Source organism: Canis lupus, chromosome 30 (assembly GCF_048164855.1).
Source record: "Canis lupus baileyi chromosome 30, mCanLup2.hap1, whole genome shotgun sequence".
Taxonomy (NCBI): domain Eukaryota; kingdom Metazoa; phylum Chordata; class Mammalia; order Carnivora; family Canidae; genus Canis; species Canis lupus.
Window position 1 is genome coordinate 33,165,177 of NC_132867.1, and position 22,389 is coordinate 33,187,565.

Sequence of the window (22,389 nt, forward strand, 5' to 3'; positions counted from 1 at the left end):
GTGTCTCTGCCTCTCTCTGTGTCTCTCATGAATAAATAAAATCTTAAAAAAAAAAAATGGAACCCAATGGTCAATTATTCAATGATATTTTCATGGCACAACAACGCCTCTGGTCAAGCAAAACCCCTTCCAGGTAGGACAGTGGTCTTCAACCTTGCCTCGCAATGAGGGGGACTTTTTGCCTAAAAAAAGGTGGTTCCCAGTGGTTTCCAGCCCAAGACTGGAGTTGGTTAGGGTGGCCCCCAGCCTGGCTGATTTTTTTTTTAATTAATTAATTAATTTATTTAATTTTTTCCCCCCTGGCTGATTTTTAAATGTCTCCAGGGACTCTCCTGTGCAGCTAAAGTACAATCTGCTTGGAGTCCTCCCTAATATAAAGAATTTAAGGCCACCACTCAAGCTCCTTTTATGGCTCTCCGAGTATTTCCCGTTTTTCAAAGAAAGGCATGTCAGTATCACAAATCTTAAGTGGGCATTTGTTTTAAGGGAGGGGAGTTTATTCACTAGAGAAGAGTAAATTCTCTTATGATTAATATTTTCTGACTTAGCCTTCGGGCAAAGCTCAATCAATCAAACATACATTCATGTTTCAGGCAACGAGAAAAATGGTATTCATTTCTGTTGCCATATGGAACTACACTTGCTGCCCGGAAACTCACCGATTATTATCTGGGAACTCCTAAGTTTCTGGTGAGCTTGATGAGGACTGAATAAATGGTCTTATTCGAGGAAACCAACGGACCAGCACCAACAAAGCCAAAGCACCTGCAATTCTTGGTTCAAATCACTGCTGTGCTTTCTCAGTGGAAAAAAAAAAAAAAAAAGGTTTGCAAAAAGAGAACAGTAATGGGATATGCTAGGTTAATATTTGTACAAGAGAGGATAATCTTTTTTTTTTTTTAAGAGAGGAGAAAGAGGGGCAGAGGGAGAAGGAGAGAATCTGAGAACCTTAAGTAGGCTCCATACCCTGCACAGAGCCCAACACAGGGCCTGATCTCATGACCCTGAAGTCATGATGAGCCGAAATCAAGAGTCAGATGCTTCACCGACTGAGCCACCCAGGCGCCCTGAAAACAATCTTTTAATAAAAATTTCCACTCGTTCGTAATGGCGTGAATCTCTCTAGTATTATTACTTGAAATTAATGATGATACAATTTCAGTTGTTTCTTAGATAAGCATTTAATGAACACATTTATTATAAATTATTTACAGCACTGATGATGAACCGGCTAACAAAAACAAACTATCAGACCTAACTGTTTATGGTCAGAAATCCCCAAGTGCTCTGGTGGTTCAGATGGATTTCTCACTATCAAGACTATGGTTAGAGAATAATATGAACATAGGTAAAGGAGTCTGGCCCGGTCTTTTTCCTTCACACCGTCTACCATGTATGGATGTTTGTATTCCCCCTAAATTCTTACGTTGACATCCTAACCCCGGGAGGTGATGGTATGAGGAGGGGAGGCCTGTAGGGGGTGTTAGGTCATGAGGTGAGGCCAGGGGATGGGACCAGGGCTTATGAGAAAGTCCTGCACTCCCAGTTCCCTCATCCCTCTACCACAGAAGGGCAGTGAGAGGTCTGCAACCCAGAAGAGGACACGCTGGCCTCCAGAACAGTGAGAAATAAATGTCTGCTGCTTATAAGCCACCCAGTCTGTGGTGTCTCTAGCAGCCCTAACAGACTAACCACCACTCATCCAGCTGACCCTCCAAGAGACTGGTTCCCAGGGGACAGCCAGATCCCCAGCACAGGGACTTGTCAGCAACGCAGTGATGGATGGATCTGCCCACTTGGGGGTCAGCCCACTTGGGGGTCAGACAATACTGACCTGACCTGACGTAGAAGGACATTTTCATTACACCACCCAAGCTGTGATCACGCGGGCTTCTGGGAAAACGGCCTTTAAAATAATAAGGCCGCCAGAAGCCACTCCTTCCCACCTAGAGGGATGGTTTTAGCGGAATGAGAAATTCTTTTTACTGGAAGGCTCACCGAAGGCCCCCCACAGTGATTTCTGCTCTCACTGCCTAGTTTTGCAGAGTTATTTGCCTTCAGGGCCTGGGACTCCCTTAGCCCAGTGAATTTTGTGTCTGCACCAATAGTTTGACATCTTACAGGAGCCTATGGATGTGCAACCAACACTGCACAAAGCTTCCCGCCCCCCCATTCTGAAGCTCTTGACCCTCGAAAGGAGAAGACGGGCTCAAGCGGAGGCTCTGTGCTTCGCTCCAACACCTCCTCCCAAATCCAAACACCTTCATAGCTCCCACAGACAAGGAAAGGCAAGAGACCAAAGACCCACTGCCAAGGGGTCTCCTGGCTTCCTCTCTTGACCACCCATCCTCCTTCCCCAAGAGACATTCTCCACTCAGCCTCTGCTGTTAAGAGTAACATCCGGGGCAGCCCGGGTGGCTCAGTGGTTTAGTGCCACCTTCAGCCCAGGGTGTGATCCTGGAGACCTGGGATCGGGGCCCCCTTGGGCTCCCTGCATGGAGCCTGCTTCTCCCTCTGCCTGTGTCTCTGCCTCTCTCTCTGTGGGTGCCTCTCATGAATAAATAAATAAAATCTTTAAAAAAAAAAAAACAAAACAAGTAACATCTGAACCCCTCCCATGGCTGCCAAGGTCTCCCCTCCCCCCATGGAACCATTCCTCGGCTCTGGCCACCTTCAGCCACCCCCTACTCTCACTTGGCCACAATGGTCCCTTCATGTCCTCTGGATACGGTTAGTTCACCAGGGCCCTGGAACTTCTGTATCTGCTCTTCCCTTTGCCTGGACGCGGGCCATGCAAAATCTACACAAGGAGCTTCTTCCTGCCAGCATGTCCAAGCTGTGCGGAGAGACCTTCTGGGGCCATTCCATCTAAAGTGGCCCCACGCTGACCCCTCTCTGCACGTCCTCTTTGCCTGCACTGTCCCCGGGGTCTCGCTCTGCCATCCCTACCCTGCTTTGGGCTCTGCCATCCCTACCCTGCTTTTCCTCCTTGCCACTCTCTGCTTTAGCATCTCAATCCCACCCCCTGACACCTGCAGCTCCTGCCAGGCAGCCGCTCTCCTAGGGCTGTGGCAGCTACTTCTACCCCTCAACCCAACACCCCTGGTTGACTCCCCCCATCCTGCCCCGATTAACCTGTTCTTTACTAACTTGAACCATCACAGTGGACCTGTTAGGACTGATACGACTCCGCCCTTGTCCCCTCCTTGGTCATTCCCTAGCATATTATCCTATTTTACTCTCTCAACTGTACTTGTCACTCTCTGAAATTACCCGGTTCACTTACTTTTCTCAATTATCTGACCCCTCCTCACTCACTAGAGCATAAGAAGGAAGCTCATCGTGTTTAACACTCTACCCAGCGGGCTTACACCACTGCCGAGAACATAGTAAGCGTTCAATAAATAGCAAAAGAATAAATAAAGGTCTGGATGCTAGTCCACTGTCTCCGCTCAAAATACCACCTTGTTAGCAAGTGCTTCCCTGATCATCTTATATAAAACATCATCCTCCCTTCCTTCCCAGATCTCCACTCCCTCCTCCCTATCTTCCCCCCCCCCTTTTTTTAAGATTTTATTTATTTATTCATGAGAGACACACGAAGAGAGAGAGGCAGGGGCACAGGCAGAGGGAGAAGAAGGGAACCCGACGTGGGATTTGATCTCCGGTCTCTAGGATCACGCCCTGAGCCAAAGGCAGGCGCTGAGCCGCTGAGCCGCTGAGCCACCCGGGCTGCCCTATCTTCTCCCTTTTACTTTTTTCCTATAGCACTCTCACCTCCTGACACATGTCATATTTGTTTACAGTCTGTTGCCCCCAACAAAAAGGTGAGCCCCAAAGACAAGGTTGCCATTCCATTCACTGCTCTCCCCCTCAGAGCCTAGAACAGTGCCTGGCCCAAGTGGAGTCTCCAACACTTGTTAAAATGAATAGCCTGCAAAGTGGACAAAATTTCATGCAAAGCAATTTCAGGAATGTCCCCAACACTTACCGGGAAGACTGTAAAACTATGAAAATGCCACACACCCAAGCGAATAGGCACAGTCTTACATGACCTGACCCTGCTCCATCTGAAAGACAGCCTGGGACCCCTGGGAAAGAGACTTGATAGCGCTGGCTAGACCTTGCTCTCAGGAAGAGAAAAGGTCTTAGAATAAGATGAGTGGGACCCTGTATTTATTACCACGATTGTTGCTTTAGGAAGCATGCACAGGGGCTTCCCTAAGCACACGGCCACTCTAAATCCTTCCTGAAAGTGGATGGGCACCTAAATCACAAACAAATGGGACGCGAGCACGCATTCTCTGTTCTCCAGTGGTGTTCCTCTTGGCAGCGGCGTTCAACTACAAGTTCATTGACAGTATACGCAGACCCAGAGCCAAGCATGGAAAGCATCACTTTTTTTTTTTTTTGACAGCTGCTCTCCTCCTGAGGCATATCTCTCAAAGACAGGCTTTATTCTGCAATGCCTCCGTTGTCCAAATTCTATTGTGCACGCTAATTGCAGATCTGAAATAAATTCCTCCTCCCCGCCACGCCACCACCACTGATTACTCATACCTGCCCCCTCACCCTCCTAAGTTTCTAAACTGGGTAGCTATTTAAAATAATAATAATAATAATAATAATTTAAAAATGAGCTCCTCATGTACTGAGTGTCCCGATGGTGGCATGTCACCCCTTCACGTAGCAAGATTCCTGACTATTGTAAGGGCCTAGAGAATGGGTCCCTTCCCCCTCCCCATTCCCCCCCCTTTGCCCTCCCCAACACTGTTCCACCAAAACTGGCCAGCCACAGGATAATGAGCAACCACAGATCCTCACCCAAACATTGGCTTTTCTTCCAAGAGTGCAGATTGAGAATGCAGGGACGTTGTCCTATTTATGAACAGTGAGTCACGTCGCCGCTGCACGTCTGTTCCCAGCTCCCGATGAATGAGGGGAGCCCCCTTCCCCAAAGGAGTTACTAAGCGCAGAGCGACGGTGCAGCGTGCCCCGGGGGCGGCAGTGCGCGCTCCCGGCCCCCCCCCCCCGCGCCCACCCCGGGGCACCCGCGTCTCCGGGAGGCGAGGACCAGCCGCGGTCCACGGCGCTGCGCCCGGAGCCCCGCCTCGGGGTGCGCGCGCGGCCCGGCCCGGCCCGGCAGGTGCTCGGGGACCCGGGAGCCCCGGGGAGCGCGCCCCCGCCCGGCCAGGAGCGGCCCGCGCGCGGCGACCAGCGCTGCACCGGCTGCCCCGGGCCCCCGGCTGCACAGGCTGCCCGCGCCGCCGCCTCCGGGCAACAAGTGTCCGCCCTCCGCCCTCCGCCCTCCGCCCTCCGCCCTCCCCCGACGGCCCGGCCCTCACCCGGCACAGGCCGTCCACGAACACGCGCGGGTCCAGGTGGCAGGCGATGGTGGCGCTCGGCAGGTCCTGCAGGTCCACCTCCTCCATCTCGCAGTCGATGAAGCTCCAGTCGCCGCCGCCCTCGTCGGCCTCGGCCGCCCCCGAGAACGGCGCGAAGGGCCGCAGCGTCCCCCCGGGCTGCGCTCGCGCCTCGGCCGCCTCGGCCGCCGCCCGGAGCCGGGGCCCGGCCACGGCGTCCTCCATCCCCGCGCCCCAGCCCGCGCGCCCCCGTGCGCCCCCGTCGGCCGGGCCGGGCTCGCGCGCGCGCCCCTCGCGCTCTCCCGCCCGCCGACTCGGCGGTTCACCCCCTCCGGCTCCCGTCGCTGCCGGCGGCGCTCACCGGGGCTCCCCCGCCCCGCTCCCGACGCGGCCTCCGCGCGCAGGCCCCGCCCAGCCCCGGGGGCGGAGCTCGGGAGGGCTTAGCGGCGGGCCCTTTAAGGCCGCCCCGCCCCGCGGTCGACGGTGCCCCGCCCTTCCAGGAGAGGAAGCCAATAAGGGAACGGGATTGTCCTCACGTGACCCTCATGCTACCGCCCTCAACCCGAAGCCTCGGGGTGGCCATACTGGTTAGGGGCAAAGGCCTGTTCAGCCAGTTCCACTTTTCCGGCGGCTGGTGTCAGCTGCGCGGCGCCAGGCAGCGTCTTGGGCGCCGGATGGTACCTGGAGCCGCAGCGCTTCTCTGGTTCCCCAGGCGGTGACGTTTGGAGGCTCGCAGGCCAACTCTGGGGGGATTTAAGCGAGATTCAGTTTTGGCTGTGGCTCCGTGGCTATCGGCAAGCGGTTAGATGCTTACCGTATATGATCGCATATAGTCGCAGCAGGCGTTGCACCAGCCTTATTTTTGTATGTCCGCTTATTAGTCATCATTGTTCAAAATTTAAACAATGTAAATTTTTGGGTTACCACTAAGTGCTGTCTACAAGAGGAGATAGATAATGAAAGGAAGAAGCATCGGTCCCTACCATTGGGGAGTTTGTAGAGGGAAGGCGAGCGGTTAGATGCTTACCGTATATGATCGCATATAGTCGCAGCAGGCGTTGCACCAGCCTTATTTTTATAAGTCAGCTTATCTATCATTGTTCAAAATTTATATGATCAGAAGTGAGTTTTTGGGTTACCAGTAAGTGCTATGTACAAGAGGAGATAGATAATGAAAGGAACGAAGCATCGGTCCCTATCATGGAGCTTATAGAGGGAAGGCGAGCGGTTAGATGCTTACCGTATATGATCGCGTATAGACGCAGTGAGCGTTGCCCTAGACTGTTGACGGCAGTACCTTATTTTTATCGTTGCACTAGGCTGTTGACGGCAATACGTTATTTTTATATTTCAGCTTATTAGTCACTCTAGCATTGTTCAAAATTCACATAATCAGAAGTAAATGTTTGAGTTACCACTAAGTGCTATGTACAAGAGGAGGTAGATAATGAAAGGAACAAAACATCGGCCCCTACCATTGGGGAAGTTTATAGAGGGAATGCACAAGTTCTCAGAACAGCTTCTCTCTCTCTCTCTCTCTCTCTCTCTCTCTCTCCCCTGGCAGGCAGAATAGATGGAATTCCTTCGCCGTGAAAGACGACGTGATGCAGTGAAAACCTAGGTCTGAATTTCAGCTTTGCTGTTAATGACTGGGACGAGTAACTTGAGTCTTAGTTTCCTGATCTGAAAAGTGGGGTCATATATGGTAAGAGTCCAGGAAGGGCCCAGTACATGGTAACCCTGTTTATGTGTATAGGGTTCCTTGGAAGGTGTAAAATCAGACCTGTATTTTCTCCTAAGGTAGGCTTTCCCTATTTAGTTATGAATTGTAAGCAATTATAATAAAAAGTATATCTGGGACTCCTGGGTGGCTCAGTGGTTGAGCGTCTGCCTTTGGCTCTGGGCGTGATCCTGGAGTCCAGGATCAAGTCCCTCATTGGGCTCCCTGCAGGGAGCCTGCTTCTCTCTCTGCCTATATCTCTGCCTCTCTCTCTGTGTCTCTCATGGATAAATAAATAAAATATTAAAAAAAAATATGTCCAGCTAATAACAGATTTATTCAGAACATGCTGTGTGCTATGATTGACATTGCGGCAATCTCACAGCGATGGGTGGCCACCAGGAGCTTAAATCCAAGTGGGGTAGTAATATGCATGCAGAGATAATTGATGAAATAGAATGTGATCTAAGGATTAAGAAATGGAGGAGCCATCCTACATTGCTGATGGGAATGTAAAATGGTGCAGCCACTTTGGAAAAACAGTCTGGCAGGTCCTGAAAAAGTTAAACATAGAGTTACTCTTGGACTCAGCAATTCCTTTCTAGGTATGAACCCAAGAGAAATGAAAACATACGTCCACACAAAACCAATAGTCAAAGGTTCATAGCATTGTTATTAAAAGTAGTCCCGTTGAGCTGAATGTGGAGCCTGCCTAGGATTCTCTCTCTCTGCCCTTACTCTGCCCTCCCCCACTGGTGCTCTCTCTGTCTCTCTCTCAAAAATAAATAAAATAAAGTAAAATAAAATAAAAATAGCCCCAAAGTGGAAACAACCCAAATGTTCACCAACAGATGAATGGGCAAGCCAGATGTACAGCTATACAATGAGATATTATTCAACCATAAAGAGGGATGAGGTTCTGATACGCAGTATAACATGATGAACCTTGAAAACATTAAGCTAAGTGAGAGAAGCCAGTCACAAAAAGCCATATACTATATTATTCCATTTATATGCAATGTCCAAGAGAGGCAAATCCACAGAGATAGAAAGTAGATTAGTGGTTGTCAGGGGCTGGGAGAGGAGAGAAGATATAGTAAGTGCTGAAGGGTATTTTCTTTAAAAATTTTATCATTTATTTGATATATAGAGAGAGTGCAAGGGGGCAGAGCAGCAAGCAGAGGGAGAGGGAAAATCAGGCTCCCTGCCTGAGGTGGGGCTCGATCCCAGGACTCCTTGATCATGACCTGAGCCAAAAGCAGACGCTTAACTGACTGAGCTACCGAGGCACCCATAAAGATTTTTTTTTTTTTTTTTTTGGAGAGAGGTAAAGAAAATGTTCTAAAATTGGATTGTGGTGATGTTTGCACAATTCTGTAAAAATACTAAAAGTCACTGAATTGTACTTCAAAGAGTTAATTTTATGGTATGTGAATTCTATCTCAATAAAGCTGGTGTTTACCAAAAGGAGCATGTGCTAAAGGCCACAGGGGATCGGATGAATTGTGGCACAGTGGGTGACATTGCAGAGTTGAAAACTCTCTGTAAACTCGGCCAGACATTCTGAAAAGGGTAACAAAGGGGATGTGGCACCAGTTTTGGAAAAACAACACTCAGCCAACCCGTTGCTGGGTGGGTCTCTGTTGTCATCACCCTTAGGACAGGACGCTCTTTCAATCCGGGCTTACCCTAAGCTGCTTAGAGCAAGCAGAGAGGACCTGTGGACAATGCTCGTGAGCGGGGAAACGCACCAGGAGAAAGAAACCCAAAATGCATGCACAGCCAGCCATCGCAGCTGGCCAGCTGCTGAGCTGAGAGAGAAAGGCACAAGTTCAAGCTCAGGCGAGTGGGAAAGACAAAGTCACCTGTCCCTGACTTTGGAATGCTGTCAGCCAGCACTGAGACCCAGACACAATCACGTATTCCTCCTGTGACTTTGGATTCCCACCACTATCTCTCTCCTTTCCCTCTCCAGGCAGCAAATCAGAGACTGACATTTTTTTCCTAGTTGACTGGGTGATCCCAATGATAATACCGATTTCTTTTGGGTAGCTTTTAATTAATGGGTGTAGACATAAACTAGCTCACATGATCCTCACAAACAAGTATTATGACTCCCAGTTCTTTAACTCAGAGAGAGGGAATGACCCTCCCACAGGCAAACGGGCAGCAAATGGCAAAGCAGAACACCACCCCTGCTCTCATCCTGCCCTGCTTCTGCCCCTTGGGACTCAAGGACACAGAAGAAATGGGAAGGAACCAAAGAAAAACTGGGGAAAAGGGAAAGGAGAGGAGAGGGAAAAATGAGAGGGAAAGAAATGAAGGGATGGGACAGGAATTTGAGAGCGAAGGTAGGAGGTGCTTGGAGTTAAAATGCAGGCCAAGGTGATGATCCTAAGGAAGGACCCACCCTCAGGTCTCAAGGCCAGGACTGGGCATGATGGTGAAAGATGGAGAGCTCTTGCATATCAGAGCAAAATGACGGAATCTCTCAATAATTAGGATTAACGTCACGTCTTCTGCATCTAGATGTGTGCCTGGGTTCTTGCCCTGTTGCAGGCAGCATACTTGGTAATAAAATGTCAGATTCTCCCTTCCACTTAGAAAATAAACTTCTATAGGGATGCCTGGGTGGCTCAGGGGTTGAGCATCTTCACCTTCGGCTCAGGGCGTGATCCCCGGATCCTGGGATCGAGTCCCACATCGGGCTCCCCACATGGAGCCTGCTTCTCCCTCTGCCTGTGTCTCTGCCTCTCTCTCTCTGTGTGTGACTATCATAAATAAATAAAAAAATTAAAAAAATAAAATAAAAATAAAAACAAAAAACAACATCAACAAAAAAGAAAATAAACTTTTATAGTAATTGCCATCTTCGTCATGCCTTATAAATGGAAGACAATCAGACGCCTATGTCTATGCTTTCACCGACCCTAACGCCAACGATCAGTGTGGCCTCTCCCAAGGAAGAAAAAAAACAGAAAATATGCTGTCAACAGCACAGGTGGAAAGTAAGCAAAAGATGCCACTTAACTTTGGTCGCAGATGTTTCTAAGGTTGAAATCCATCAAAATTAGAGGCAATATTTTAAGAGCTGTTGTACCATCAGACAGGTACAGAATTGCTGACGTGTCCTTCGGGAACTGTTAGCTGGTCATCTTTTTCCACCTGTGGTTATAGAATCCAAGACCTACCCCTGCTTCCTGGGAGGGCATCTAATACAGAGCCTTCCCTTCTCCTTGGCTCGCAGGAGCAGATTCGATCCAGATGTTCAGAAACCCCAAAGGGAAAAGATCAACGTGGGCAAAGAGCTGCTCTCAGAGCTTTTTTTTTTTGAAATGAGGGAAGGGACACACATTTTCACAAACAAATCTTCCCATTTCCCCAGTGCATTTTCCTCCCCTAGCCCCTTCCTGCACATCAGTCCTTGTGATGACCGAATAGAAGAGAAGAGCCGCTCAGAAAGCCACGGTTGGTTATTTCTGTTCTTAGCATCTGTCTCTTACATTTAGTGCAGCCCAGTTATGCAAACATGCCTGTGCCCGGATAAGCCAGCCTATTCATTTGCCAGGTGGGATAGTTTCACTGGATGACACTTTCGATTGCTTTCTATTCTGTTCTGGAAATTGAAGGGGGCCATGTGCTGTAGGCACTCGCTGAATGCTTATTAAATGAACCAACGGCATTTCTGCACGCTCGAGAAATTATAGACATTTAAACATTTTATTTAAGATAGAAGGCAAATAGCTGACTTTCTGAGTGTCTGCTATTACAAAGGATGAAGTGCTCCAAAGGCTGCTCAAATGAGTAAACACCTCAAACACCTCATTTGAAAATTTGGTTTTGTTACCTCCTGTAAAATGAATAAAAATATATACTGGTTTGTTGTTGTTGTTATTTTGGACTTTTTTTTTTCCTTTTTTTAGGGAAAGGAACCTTCCCCCTGATCAAGCCTAATTCAGTTTCATTCTCAAAATGCACTTGTAAAATCCCTGTTATTTTCTATGGTCTTTGGATGTTTCTTAAATTAGAAAGCTAGAGTTTATAAACCAGGTTTTGAGAGAAATATTGGAATTTGATCCCTTTGCCTTTCCACATTTAGAAAGTTCCCTGGCTTCTATATCACTGTAAGTTCTCTTTCAAGGTAGCTGACACCTGTGTGGTTTTTATGGGAGTTGGGGTTCTTCTGGTTGCAAGAAACCAAAACCTCTGGGGCCAGGTTTAAGCAGGAGAGAATTTAAATTAAATGTACGGTGCCTTACGGTAGCCAAGCGCAGCCATGCAGCCAGGCCTCAGGAAGGCCCTAGAAACTGGACCTGGGTGGTTATCCAGGGTGCCATGTGGGCCATCTTGAGGTCATCGTGAGGTCTTCCTTTGTATTGAGCTAAAATCATGAGTCCTGTCATAGTGTTATGCAATCTCCTGTGTGGCTTCATAAGACAGGTATATCCCTGGTCTAAGTTTCAGTTCTGTCTGTTAGTTAAATCTCTGTGGTCAAGGGGGAATCACCCACCGTCTTTGACTGCTCCTCAAATCCTCTTGTATAGAAAGGTGATGTAAATAGCTTCCTGTCAGAAGTGTTGAGGAGCCAGAAACAGTGTCCAACCTCTGTCTGGCACAGAAGAGAGGCTCAGAAGGGAAGATTATAATTATACTCCTGGCCCTGGGTCTCCCACTTGGAGACCCCCTTCTCTCTTTGGTGTTAAAGTCCTTTAACAATGAGATGACAGGTAAATAGACCTTCCCCTCTGGCCAGTTTCCAGGGAATGAATACCAGGGCAGGGTCTCCACCTGTTGGGTATGGTTATTGAAAAGACATGACTGCCAACTGACCTGTGACTGGACCCAGCCACCTGGAAGCTCCTCACTACCTCCTTTGTCTTTGGAATGTGGATTCCACTGGCATTCCGGCTCCCAGAGGTGGAGAGACACCACCTGGAGATGGTGATGGGGTGTTGAGAACACCAGTGCGGTACACGTGGCTGAACCCGGTTAGGGCCACTTTATCAACTTTTAAGATTTGGTGTTAGGGTGCAGGGACCCATTTATATGCAAGTTCTCTTGCTTATTACTAAACCCACCACCTACCAGCTGTGAGTGGCCTGCCTCTTTCTTTGGTATATCCTGACCCTCTGTGTAGAGGGGCCAGTTTTAGATTACACCTGGGAAGTTCCCAAGAGTGTTGCGAACCAACAAGGTCTAGGGACCAGTGAGCTCTTATGCTTATGAGCTTTTATGTTCTTTTTTTTTTTTTTTTTTTTTTTTGAGCTTTTCTCTTCTGATTGCAAGATGGATGAGACATTAACAACTGGTCCCACCTCATACCCAGTCTACTGACAGCCTATCCTTGGAAGGCACCTATGTGTGCTGTGCCAGCCTGTCCTGAGGTCTAGCTGAAGGCACTGTCATCCTTCCAACAGGAGATATTTCCTTTTAGGGAGTGGAGTAGGACATGACTGGTACCTCTCCCATTGCCCTTCCTCAGGGATGGTTTTTAAGCTCTGTCATGGATTCCTTCTTTGATTTTACCCTATAGCATGGGAAAATCACATCTCATTTGCCTGTGATTTACAGCAGTGTCTGGTGTGTTAAATAATGATGATCTAGTGCTCATGAATGCACATGGAGCAGGGCTCAAGTGACAACACTAAGCCAGCTTCATTCAGGCCTGACCTACCAGGGCTCTAGGGACTCTCATTCTCATTTGGAAGCTAGGAATATGGTGATCCACAAAACAGACAAAAATTCCTATTCTCATGAACTATACTTTCTAGTGGTAGTAGTGGGAGGGGTTGCCATAAATAAGATAAATACATTTACATGTTGATCATAAATATAAAAAGTGTGATGATTAATACTAAGGAGCAAAAAATAAAGAGGGCAAGAGCAACTCGGAATGTGTGCGCATGTGTGCGTGTGTACAGGAAGGGAAAAGATTTTAGCTAGGTTGGCCGGGAAAGGTAATGTAAAGAGTAAAGACCTGAGTAAAGTAGAAAGAGTAAAGATAATGTAAAAGTAAAGACCTGAGGAAGGTAGAAAGCACCATACCCACTTCTAGGAAAGAACATTCCAGTCAGGGGAGCAAATGCAAAGGCTCTGAGGCAGCGGCTGCCTCACCTGTTGAAGGAATAATTCAAAGGCCAGTGTGGCTGGGGCGAGTGATCAGAGCAGTGAGGAGTGTCAAGTCAGAGAGATGATAGGGTCAGGTCCTACAGGGCTTTGTAGAGCACAATGAGGACTTTGGTTTTCACCCCCCATTGAGACAGGGGCCAGTGGAGAGTTTGAACAGAAATCTACTAACATGACCTGACTTTCTTATAACTATTAGGAAGGCTCACTCAAGAGCTTTCTGCACAGTACACTGTGTGGGGACAGAAGCTAGAAACCAGTCAGGAGGCTATTGTAATAACCCACGTGAGAAATGATGGGGACTTGGATCAGTATGGAAGACCCGAAATGGAGACAAAGTGGTAAGATTCTCTATATTCTGAAGGCTCAGCCAATGGGATTTCCTTCATGCATTATTTTCCTATTGATATTACAAAATAGGATGAGCTCAGTGGCTAAAAGGACACAAAAAGTTATAGTTCTAAAGATCAGAAGTCTAGAATGGGGCAGCAGAGCTGTGTTGTTTTTGTAGAGTCTAGAAGAAAATTCATGTTCTTGTCTCTTTTTTTAAAGATTTTATTTATTTATTCATGAGAGACAGAGAGAAGCAGGCAGAGACATAGGCAGAGGGAGAAGCAGGCTCCATGCAGGGGGCCCGATGTGGGACTCAATCCCAGGACCGTGGGATCACGCCCTGAGCTAAAGACAGATGCTCAACCGCTGAACCACCCAGGCGTCCCTGATCTTGCCTTTTCTTCAGGTTCTAGAAGCTACTGCATTCCTTGGCTCATGGCCCCACATCACTCCAATCCCTGCTTCCACCATCACATCTCCTTCTCTGACTCTGACCCTTCTGCCTCTCTCTTATAAAGACCTTTATGATTACGTTGGACCCACCAGAATATTCCAGAGGAATCTACCCATCTCTAGGTTCTTATCTTAATCACATTTGCAAAGATAACATACTCACAGGTTCCAGGTTTTAGCATATGGAAATCTTTGTAGGGGAGGGCGCATAATTGTATCTACCATACTTAAAGAAAGAGAGAGGACAAGGCTGATTCTGAGGCTGGTCTGCGTAGTCACAGGGAAGGAGCCACCTCTTACCTAAAGACTGAGAGGAGCAGGTTGGGGAGAGGGCATTATCAGGAGCTCACTTTGGGGCAGTTTAGGCTCAAGAGACCACTTAGGCTTGCAAGTAAAGCCATCCAGGAGGCAGTTGGGTAGAGAATCTGGAGTTTAGGGAAGAAGGCTGGAGGCATACATGTGGGAGATGTAGGTCTAGATAGAATGTAAAGTCATGAGGCTGTCCAGATCCCCTTTGGAGTGAGGGGAGGGGTATGAGCTCAGACATTAGTCAGCGGTGGTGCCTGGGAAGGTGGGCAGGGGTGGTGTCCTGGAAACTGGAGACAGAGAGCTTCACGGAGGACAGAGGGGTCTTCCAAGTCCAATGCTGCCAGAAGGTCGGCTTCGAGGAGGATTGGGAACTGAGTTTCGGATTTCACATCTTGGAAGTCATTACTGGTCTTGGCAAGAGAAATTTTGGAGAAATGGTGGGAGAGAAATGCCTAATTGGGGAAAGAAGAATTGACTTCAATGAGTCTGTCTAAGTAACTGTAAAAAAGAGGCTGTGCTATAAGGGGTGGACAGAGGAATGGGATAGAAGCTGGAAGAAATCAGAGTAAAGAAAGGGCTTTGCTTGTATTTACGACAGGGGGAGAAATCCAGGTCTGTGTGCTAATGGAGATGACCCAGTAGACAAAGAGAGCTTGATGACTGGGCTGAGGAGGGGGATTTCTGGAGCCATCTCTGTGCATATGGGAGGAAGGGCACTGGTACAAGAGTGGAGAGGTGGGTCCAGATGGGAGAATGGGATCTATTTATTGCCCTTGAGAGTAGGTAGCAAGCTCAGTACAGGTGCAGGTGGGGATGGTGAAAGTTCCCTGCGGTTGCTCCCGTCTTCGCAGTGAAATAGGAAGTGACACCATCATCTGAGGGTGAGGATGAGGAGTGTGGCATTGAGAGTTTAAAGGCAAGAGAAGAAAATTTGAAGTAGTCTTCCAGGAATGCGGAAGAGTGACTACACTAGGGAAAGGTAGGAGGATTACAAATGTAGTATGGTATAATATATGCACACAGTATGTACATATATGTGCACGATTATAATAATATACATATGCATCAATAGATGTCAACAAATATATTTATATATATTATGTATAATATAACATATACTACAAAATAATCACAATCAACAGTATCAAATATATGCGATATGTAATATACCAGTTATTAATATAAGTTCATCTGTTGTCTATGAATATAGAAATATATCCAGATAATGTATGTAATAACATATTAATAAACTAGATTATATAATTAAAAACATTTATTTGTATATTATGTCTCCACTCTATTCATAAGTACACATGATGCTTTTTATAAAACATACATAGAAATGGATATATTAAAAGTGTAAGAGAAATAAATACAAATTTAAATGTTTATTTTATTTATTTTTAAAGATTTTATTTATTTATTTGAGAGAGAGAGAGAGCAGGAAACCCAGGGGAAGAGGCAGAGGGAGAGTCAGACTCCCTGCTGAGCAGGAATCCCTATTTGGGCTCAATCCCAGGACCCTGGGATCATGACCTGAGCCTAAGGCAGATGCTTAACTGACTGAGCCACCCAGGTCACCCTATTTTATTTTTTTTAAGGTAATCTCTGTGTCCAACATGGGGCTTGAACTCACAACCTGGAGATCAATAGTCACATGCTCCACTGACTGAGCCAGCCAGATGCCCCTTATGCTTATTTTTACCCTCATCTTTTCCAGCTTGGAAGATCAAAAGAGCCAAGTCTTTATCAACCATCGAAAATATTCTGTTTTCTCAAAAATCTTCTGTAACTCTGTTACCTATTAACGATGTCTTATTGAGAGTGATGTGATTAAAATGCTTCATCCTTTTGGGAAATCATAATGAGCCACATGGTGGGTATTATGTACTCCGCTTACTAAATCAGGATATTCATGTTTGAATCCCATCTGCCAAACATGCCAGGGTTTGTTATTATTTATTATTACTATTACGTGATGCAATTAGTAATTTTCCGTGCTCCTTGATGTCAGTGAGTTGCTCTTGCAAATTAATTGGAAGTTACTCATTTTTATATGTTTCACAAATGCATTTTGAAATGCACAGAATCCCTTGGAAGCTTTTTAACAGGTTAGGAAATGGTGTTTCCAAGTTTTAAAGTGTGAGCTGTGAGAGCTCTGATAGATGTCACACATCGTTTGTTGGCAGTAAAATCACTAATGATAGAAACCTTTCCAAACTACTGTTTTCAAAATGTTCTCCCCATAGTGCATGTTTCTGGCGAAAAGTGGTTCTTTTCTCATTCACTATTAAAAGTCGCCTTGACCCTGAAGGGCCAGGTTAAGTTTATATATTTATTTTAAACGACTGACAAGGTGCAAACTCCATCAGTTGGCTGGCCGTTGCTCCCACCCGGGGTGAAGTGCCGCCTCTGGCCCTTTGTCTCTGGCCACCAAGCATACCATTGTCTAGCAGGCATCTTTATAGGGCACTTGTCCATTTTTATGAGGATTAGTTTGGTTAAAAATCTGCAAATTCTCTTCATGGGAATTTGGGATCTGCAGGAACAGCAAAATTTGGAAAGCAGAGAAGGTGTGAAGAGCTGTGTCAACCCACGCCACCTGGAGCTCCAGCTGCCCCCTTCAGGGTGCCTTGAGCATCCTCATGGCACCTGCCAGTCTGGCTCCTGCAGCGAGAATGTGTACCAGGGTTAATCCACATGGCAAAGCAGCACAACATTCCTTCCTCCCTTTTCTTTCTTTTTTTCTTTCTTTCTTTCTTTCTTTCTTTCTTTCTTTCTTTCTTTCTTTCTTTCTTTCTTTCTTTCTTCCTTCCTTCCTTCCTTCCTTCCTTCCTTCCTTCCTTCCTTCCTTCCTTCCTTCCTTCCTTTCTTTCTTTCTTTCTTTCTTTCTTTCTTTCTTTCTTTCTTTCTTCTTTCTTCCTTTTCTTTTAAAGAAGGAAACCAATATAAACAAAAGTCCCAGTATTTTTCACTCATCCCAATGAGTGACCTTGACCTAGTAGGGCAAATAGAATGCACGAAACTCCATCAGGGACTGCTTCTTCCACCTGGATTGTCTCACTCTGACCTGGGATTGTGATTTCTGGCTGTGGGTTGTATGGGGCTTTAGCAAACTCTGCCCCTTCCACCTCCCCAGCTCATGGCTGGCGTCTGACATAAAGGCTAATTTCCAAGGAACACGTCAGATCAAAAGGCCAACATGAAAGTCATCATCTTTCCCAACAAACCCGCTCATCCCACTGTGTTCTGTTTCAATTCACACTCTGCCATCTGCCCAGTCACCAGGGAAGAAAGCAGTTCTGGAAACTGCTCCCTCCACCTTACACTTTACACCCTCCTCCCCCATTCCCCACTCCAGGTGACCACATTCTGTCCACGCTTCCTGTGGAATACTACTGGCTGAGTTTACCCCATTGTCTTTATCCCCATCCCCAGTCTCTTAGTTCAGAGCCGTGGCATTTCTTATGTGGGTCACCTTAGCTGGGTGGCACAGCCAAGGACTTGGGAGACTTCTCCACCCATGGTTGAGTTAATCACCAGGAACTTGGGAGACTTCTTCACTCATGGTTGAGTTAATAATCAGAAACTTCCAAGGATCAGGGGTCCAAATAAGGATCATTAAATTTTTTCCTTCCTTTCACCAGCCCCTCAGGTGAGATCTGGTGTCCCTGTGCAGTCCCCTGTATGTCGCTCTCTTTATCACCTTTATCAAATATAATGATCATACTGCATCCTTACACTTCCTTGTCTTTCTTCCACATTGTACCGCGAGCCTCCTGAGAACGGGGAGGCTGGGGGTTCTCCTTGCATGCTGCGTGATGCCAGGCACACAGGTGTTCAACATCTGGTAATTACAGCACCTGCCTGTAAGAATCTGTGAATCCCAACCCCAAGCCTGGGATAACTGGCTACTGTGGGAATGGATAGATGATGGGCAACCTCCCTCCAACAAACAGAACAGTGCATTTTATCAGACTGCTTCTCAGAGTTTCCATCAGTGCAAGCTGGGCGACCTGAACTGAAGCATCCTTTAGTACCCTGAAGCCACTCTGCGAGGACGCAGACAGCGTAGCCCTCAGACAGTCTGGCTCAATTCAGGAGCACATGTTTTATTTAGCCTGTCAAAAAAGCTATTCTAAAAAAAATTAATTAATTTAAAAATAAATAAATAAATAAATAAATAAATAAATAAATAATAAGAAAAAGCTATTCTACAGCAATGTTGTGACTGTATGCATTTCAGACCATCTATTCACCTCTCTTCCCACCTTGGGGCTAACTAAGCAGATCTTAAAGGGGATCTGTGGGTTCTTCATCCTAATCAGTTTCCTCACACTTGCATTCATTTTCCAGGGCTCACATGGCTTTTTGTGGAACAAGCATTTTTTGTTTTAATTGAGGTATAATGGGGCCCTTGGGTGGCTCAGTTGGTTGAGCATCTGCCTTTGGCTCAGGTCATGATCCTGGGGTCCTGGGATTGAGTCCCGCATCGGGATCCCCGCAGGGAGCCTGCTCTCCTTCTGCCTGTGTCTCTGACTCTCTCTGTGTGTGTCTCTCATGAGTAAATGAATAATTTTTTTTAAATTGAGATATAATGAACATACAGTGTTGTATCAGTTTCGGGTATACAATGTAATGATTCAACAGTTTCTCAGTACTCATCACCCAGCAAGTATATTTTTAAAACCACCTTATTGGGGCTCCTGGGCGGCTCAGTCCTTTAAGCATCTCTTGGTTTTGGCTCAGGTCATGATCTCAGGTCCTGAGATTGAGCCTCACGATGGGCTCTGAGCTCAGCGGGGAGTCTGCTGGACATTCTCTCCCTCTTCTTCTCTCTCTCCCTCTGCTCCTTCTCTCACCCTCTCTCTCTCTCTCTTTCAAATAAATAACTGAAATATTTTAAAAATGAAATAAAACCATTTTATGGAGCTATAACTGGCATACTCTAAACACATTCAAACTGTGCAATTGGTAAGTTTGACATACGTGAAACCGTCACCACGATCCAGAGAGTGAATGACAGTGTACGTATGCATCGCTGGTGAGTTTCCTCAAGCTTCTTTTCCATGGCACCCCCAAGTCACCTCTGATCTGCCTCCTGCCACCAGAGAGGAGTGGAGCTAATCTGTATTTAAGCTTTAAGAGCTTCCTTGTTCTGTCTTCTCTTTATCTACCTTCTTTGTTCTTAAATCATTGCTTTATGACTTGATATCTCTCTAGAGTTTTAGTTCAATTAAAACCCCTCGTTAGTCTGCTGAGTTGGTTCTGTGGCCTCTAAAGCAATTTTACTTTGCTGGTTTATCTTGCTTGTTGTCTTATGCCTGGTGAGCCTGACTTCATGAAGAAAGAAGGACTGGGTGGCCAGCACGCATTTCCTTTGCTGTTAAATGAGACATTTCCCTATGGCCTCTTGTGCAGGGGGGATGCCGAGTGGCAGCTCAGTGCAAGGAGGGACAGGGTTTCTGGTGCAGTAACTGTTGGCCTGTCACATAGCATCGAGCCAGCTAGCAGCCTGCAGTCCTCCAAAATGCCAGAGCGAAAGGCTTCACTTGGGGTACCAATATCAACGAGCAAAGATTTAGTATCCCTCGGATAGCTTGGTCAATATATTGGAAGAGGTATCTGGATTTTTGCTGTATTCTCTTTGCTGTGTGTATGCACATGTGTGTGCATTTGTGTGTATGTGCGTATTCATATGTGTGTGCATATATATCATGAATATTTGTGTGCACGTGCAGTTATGTGTATGTGCATATGTGTAACTTGCATGTTTATGCATGTCTGTGCATATGTACACATCTGTATGGACACACACGCACAGCATGTATACGTGCATATGTGGGTAGTATGTGCATATGTGTGTATACACATGTGTGCATGCATATATGTGCAGGTGATATGCACACATGCATGAGTAGAGGTCATGTGTATATGTGCATGTGTGTATGTGTGTCCGTGTGCATGCATATACACGTGAACATGTGAGGGTGTGCATGTCTGTGTACGCTCACTGGTATGACTGTTCCCTATACAGAGACTTCACGTAATCCCTGTTTGCACACTAATCCTGTGCTAAATCTGGCCCCGGGGCTGCTGTCTCTTCTCTCAGCCACATGGCTCCTTGGAGATTCTCAGCTTCCTCCAAGGCTGCATTTGTTTGGATTTCTTACGTTTACTAAGTTGGGTTGAGATGGGGCAGGCTGAGCCCCCGTGCAAGCAAGCTGAGGGGAGCATCCTGTCTCTCCCTCCCAACTACCCTTCACGGCCCGTCTAGGTGTTTCTCAGTCATTTGTGAGACCAAGACCATCTCTCTACAATGTGGAAGCACCATCACCAGCTTATTTTACTTGATAAAGTTTTTTCTCCTACTAAAACCACTTCACCTGAGTATTTGAATTTATTTTGAGTTGGAAGAGAATCAGAGGCTGTTTTTCCCCCCCACAATGTAGACCTTTGCTCAGGGTGATCATTTCCTCATCAATCAAGTGAGTGGGGGTGGAAGGGCATATGTGTTGGGGGGTTCCTTTCATGCAGGGGAAATCCCTTCCCTGGAGCCCCAGTGTTGTAGATGGTATTGAGATGAAGATGTTCCAACAATTCCTTACCATCAGCCAACACTTCCTTTCCCTTTCTTTCTTTCCCTTTCTTTTTCTTTCCTTCTTTCTTTCTTTCTTTCTTTCTTTCTTTCTTTCTTTCTTTCTTTCTTTCTTTTTCTTCTTTCTTTCTTTTTCTTCCTTCCTTCCTTCCTTCCTTCCTTCCTTCCTTCCTTCCTTCCTTCCTTTCTTTCTTTCTTCTTTCTTTCTTTCTTTCTTTCTTTCTTTCTTTCTTTCTTTTTCTTTCTTCTTTCTTTCTTCCTTCCTTTCTTTCTTTCTTTCTTTCTTTCTTTCTTTCTTTCTCTCTCTCTCTTTCTTCTTTCTTTCTTTCTTTCTTTCTTTCTTTCTTTCTTTCTTTCTTTCTTTCTTTCTTTCTTTCTTTCTTTCTTTCTTTCTTTCTTTCTTCTTTCTTCTTTCCTTCCTTCTTTCTTTCTTTCCTATTTTGTTTAAATTCAATTTGCCAACATAGTATAACACCCAGTGCTCATCTCATCATCTACCCTCCTTAATGCCCATCACCCAGTTACCTCATCCCTCCCCTATCCTCCCCTTCCACAACCCTTTGTTTCCCAGAGTTAGGAGTCTCTCATGGTTTGTCTTCCTCTCTAGCCCCCGCCCCCACCCCAGTTTCCCTCCTTCCCTTTTACTATTCCTTATATTCCACATGAGTGAAATCATATGATAATTGTCTTTCTCCAATTGACATATTTCACTTAGCATAACACCCTCCAGTTCCATCCATGTCAAGGTAATTGGCAGGTATTTGTCCTTTCTGATGGTTGAGTAATATTCCATTCTATCTATCTATCTATCTATCTATCTATCTATCTATCTATCTCACATCTTCTTTATCCATTCATTTGTCAGAGGACATCTCAGCTCCTTCCACAGTTTGGCTGTTGTGGACATTGCTGCTATGAACATTGGGGTGCAGGTGTCCCATCGTTTCACTACATCTGTATCTTTCAGGTAAATACCCAGTAATGCAATTGCTGTCTCATGGGGTAGTTCTATTTCTAACTTCTTAAGGAACGTCCACACTGTTTTCCAGAGTAGCTACACCAGCTTGCATTCCCACCAACAGTACAAGAGGGTTTCCCCTTTCTCCACATTCTCGCCAACATTTATTATTTCCTGTCTTGTTAATTTTAGCCATTCTCACTGGTGTGAGGTGGTATCTCATTGTGGCTTTGTTTGTATTTCCCTGATGGCAAGTGATGTGGAGCATTTTTTCATGTGATTGTTGGTCATGTGTATGTCTTCTTTGGAGAAATGTCTCTTCATGTCTTCTGTCCATATTATGACTGGATTGTTTATTTCTTGAGTGTTGAGTTTGATAGATTCTTTATAGATATTGGATACTAGCCCTGGATCTGATGTGTCATTTGCAAATATCTTCTCCCATTCTGTAGGTTGTCTTTTAGCTTTATTGACTGTTTTTTTGTTGTTGTTGTTGTTTTGCTTTTTGCTGTGCAGAAGCTTTTTATCT

The 22,389-nt window shown here is 46.1% G+C and overlaps 2 protein-coding genes and 1 long non-coding RNA gene across 11 annotated transcripts in view; 2 read left to right on the plus strand and 1 right to left on the minus strand.

The window, feature by feature from the left end:
• Positions 1 to 5,730, minus strand: part of RCAN1 (regulator of calcineurin 1) — a 94,040-nt gene extending 88,310 nt beyond the window's left edge. The window contains exon 1 of one of the 3 annotated variants that reach the window (XM_072806872.1): positions 5,690 to 5,730. Coding sequence is in view for 1 of the 3 variants with exons in the window: in XM_072806868.1 (XP_072662969.1) it covers positions 5,346 to 5,588 (243 nt within the window). In the remaining 2 variants the exon portion in view is untranslated. Of the gene's footprint in view, positions 1 to 4,824; positions 5,107 to 5,345; positions 5,593 to 5,689 lie in introns of those variants that run through there. The other 2 variants (XM_072806868.1, XM_072806871.1) reach the window with 2 other exon arrangements.
• Positions 5,731 to 5,928: 198 nt separating this feature from the next.
• Positions 5,929 to 22,389, plus strand: part of LOC140621613 (chloride intracellular channel protein 6) — a 99,912-nt gene continuing 83,451 nt past the window's right edge. For 2 of the 5 annotated variants that reach the window (XM_072806863.1, XM_072806862.1), the window contains exons 1-2: positions 5,929 to 6,227; positions 6,928 to 7,068. Coding sequence is in view for 2 of the 5 variants with exons in the window: in XM_072806861.1 (XP_072662962.1) it covers positions 7,066 to 7,068 (3 nt within the window). In the remaining 3 variants the exon portion in view is untranslated. The remainder of the gene's footprint in view (positions 6,228 to 6,927; positions 7,069 to 22,389) is intronic. The other 3 variants (XM_072806861.1, XM_072806865.1, XM_072806867.1) reach the window with 2 other exon arrangements.
• Positions 11,002 to 16,465, plus strand: LOC140621617 (uncharacterized). Of its 3 annotated transcripts, none has more exons than XR_012021364.1 (4): positions 11,002 to 12,173; positions 13,409 to 13,550; positions 15,156 to 15,283; positions 15,906 to 16,465. It is a non-coding gene; the product is annotated as an uncharacterized lncRNA (long non-coding RNA). The 3 variants fall into 3 exon arrangements; XR_012021363.1 differs by having other exon boundaries at positions 11,010 to 12,071; XR_012021365.1 differs by lacking the exon at positions 15,156 to 15,283 and having other exon boundaries at positions 11,016 to 12,071.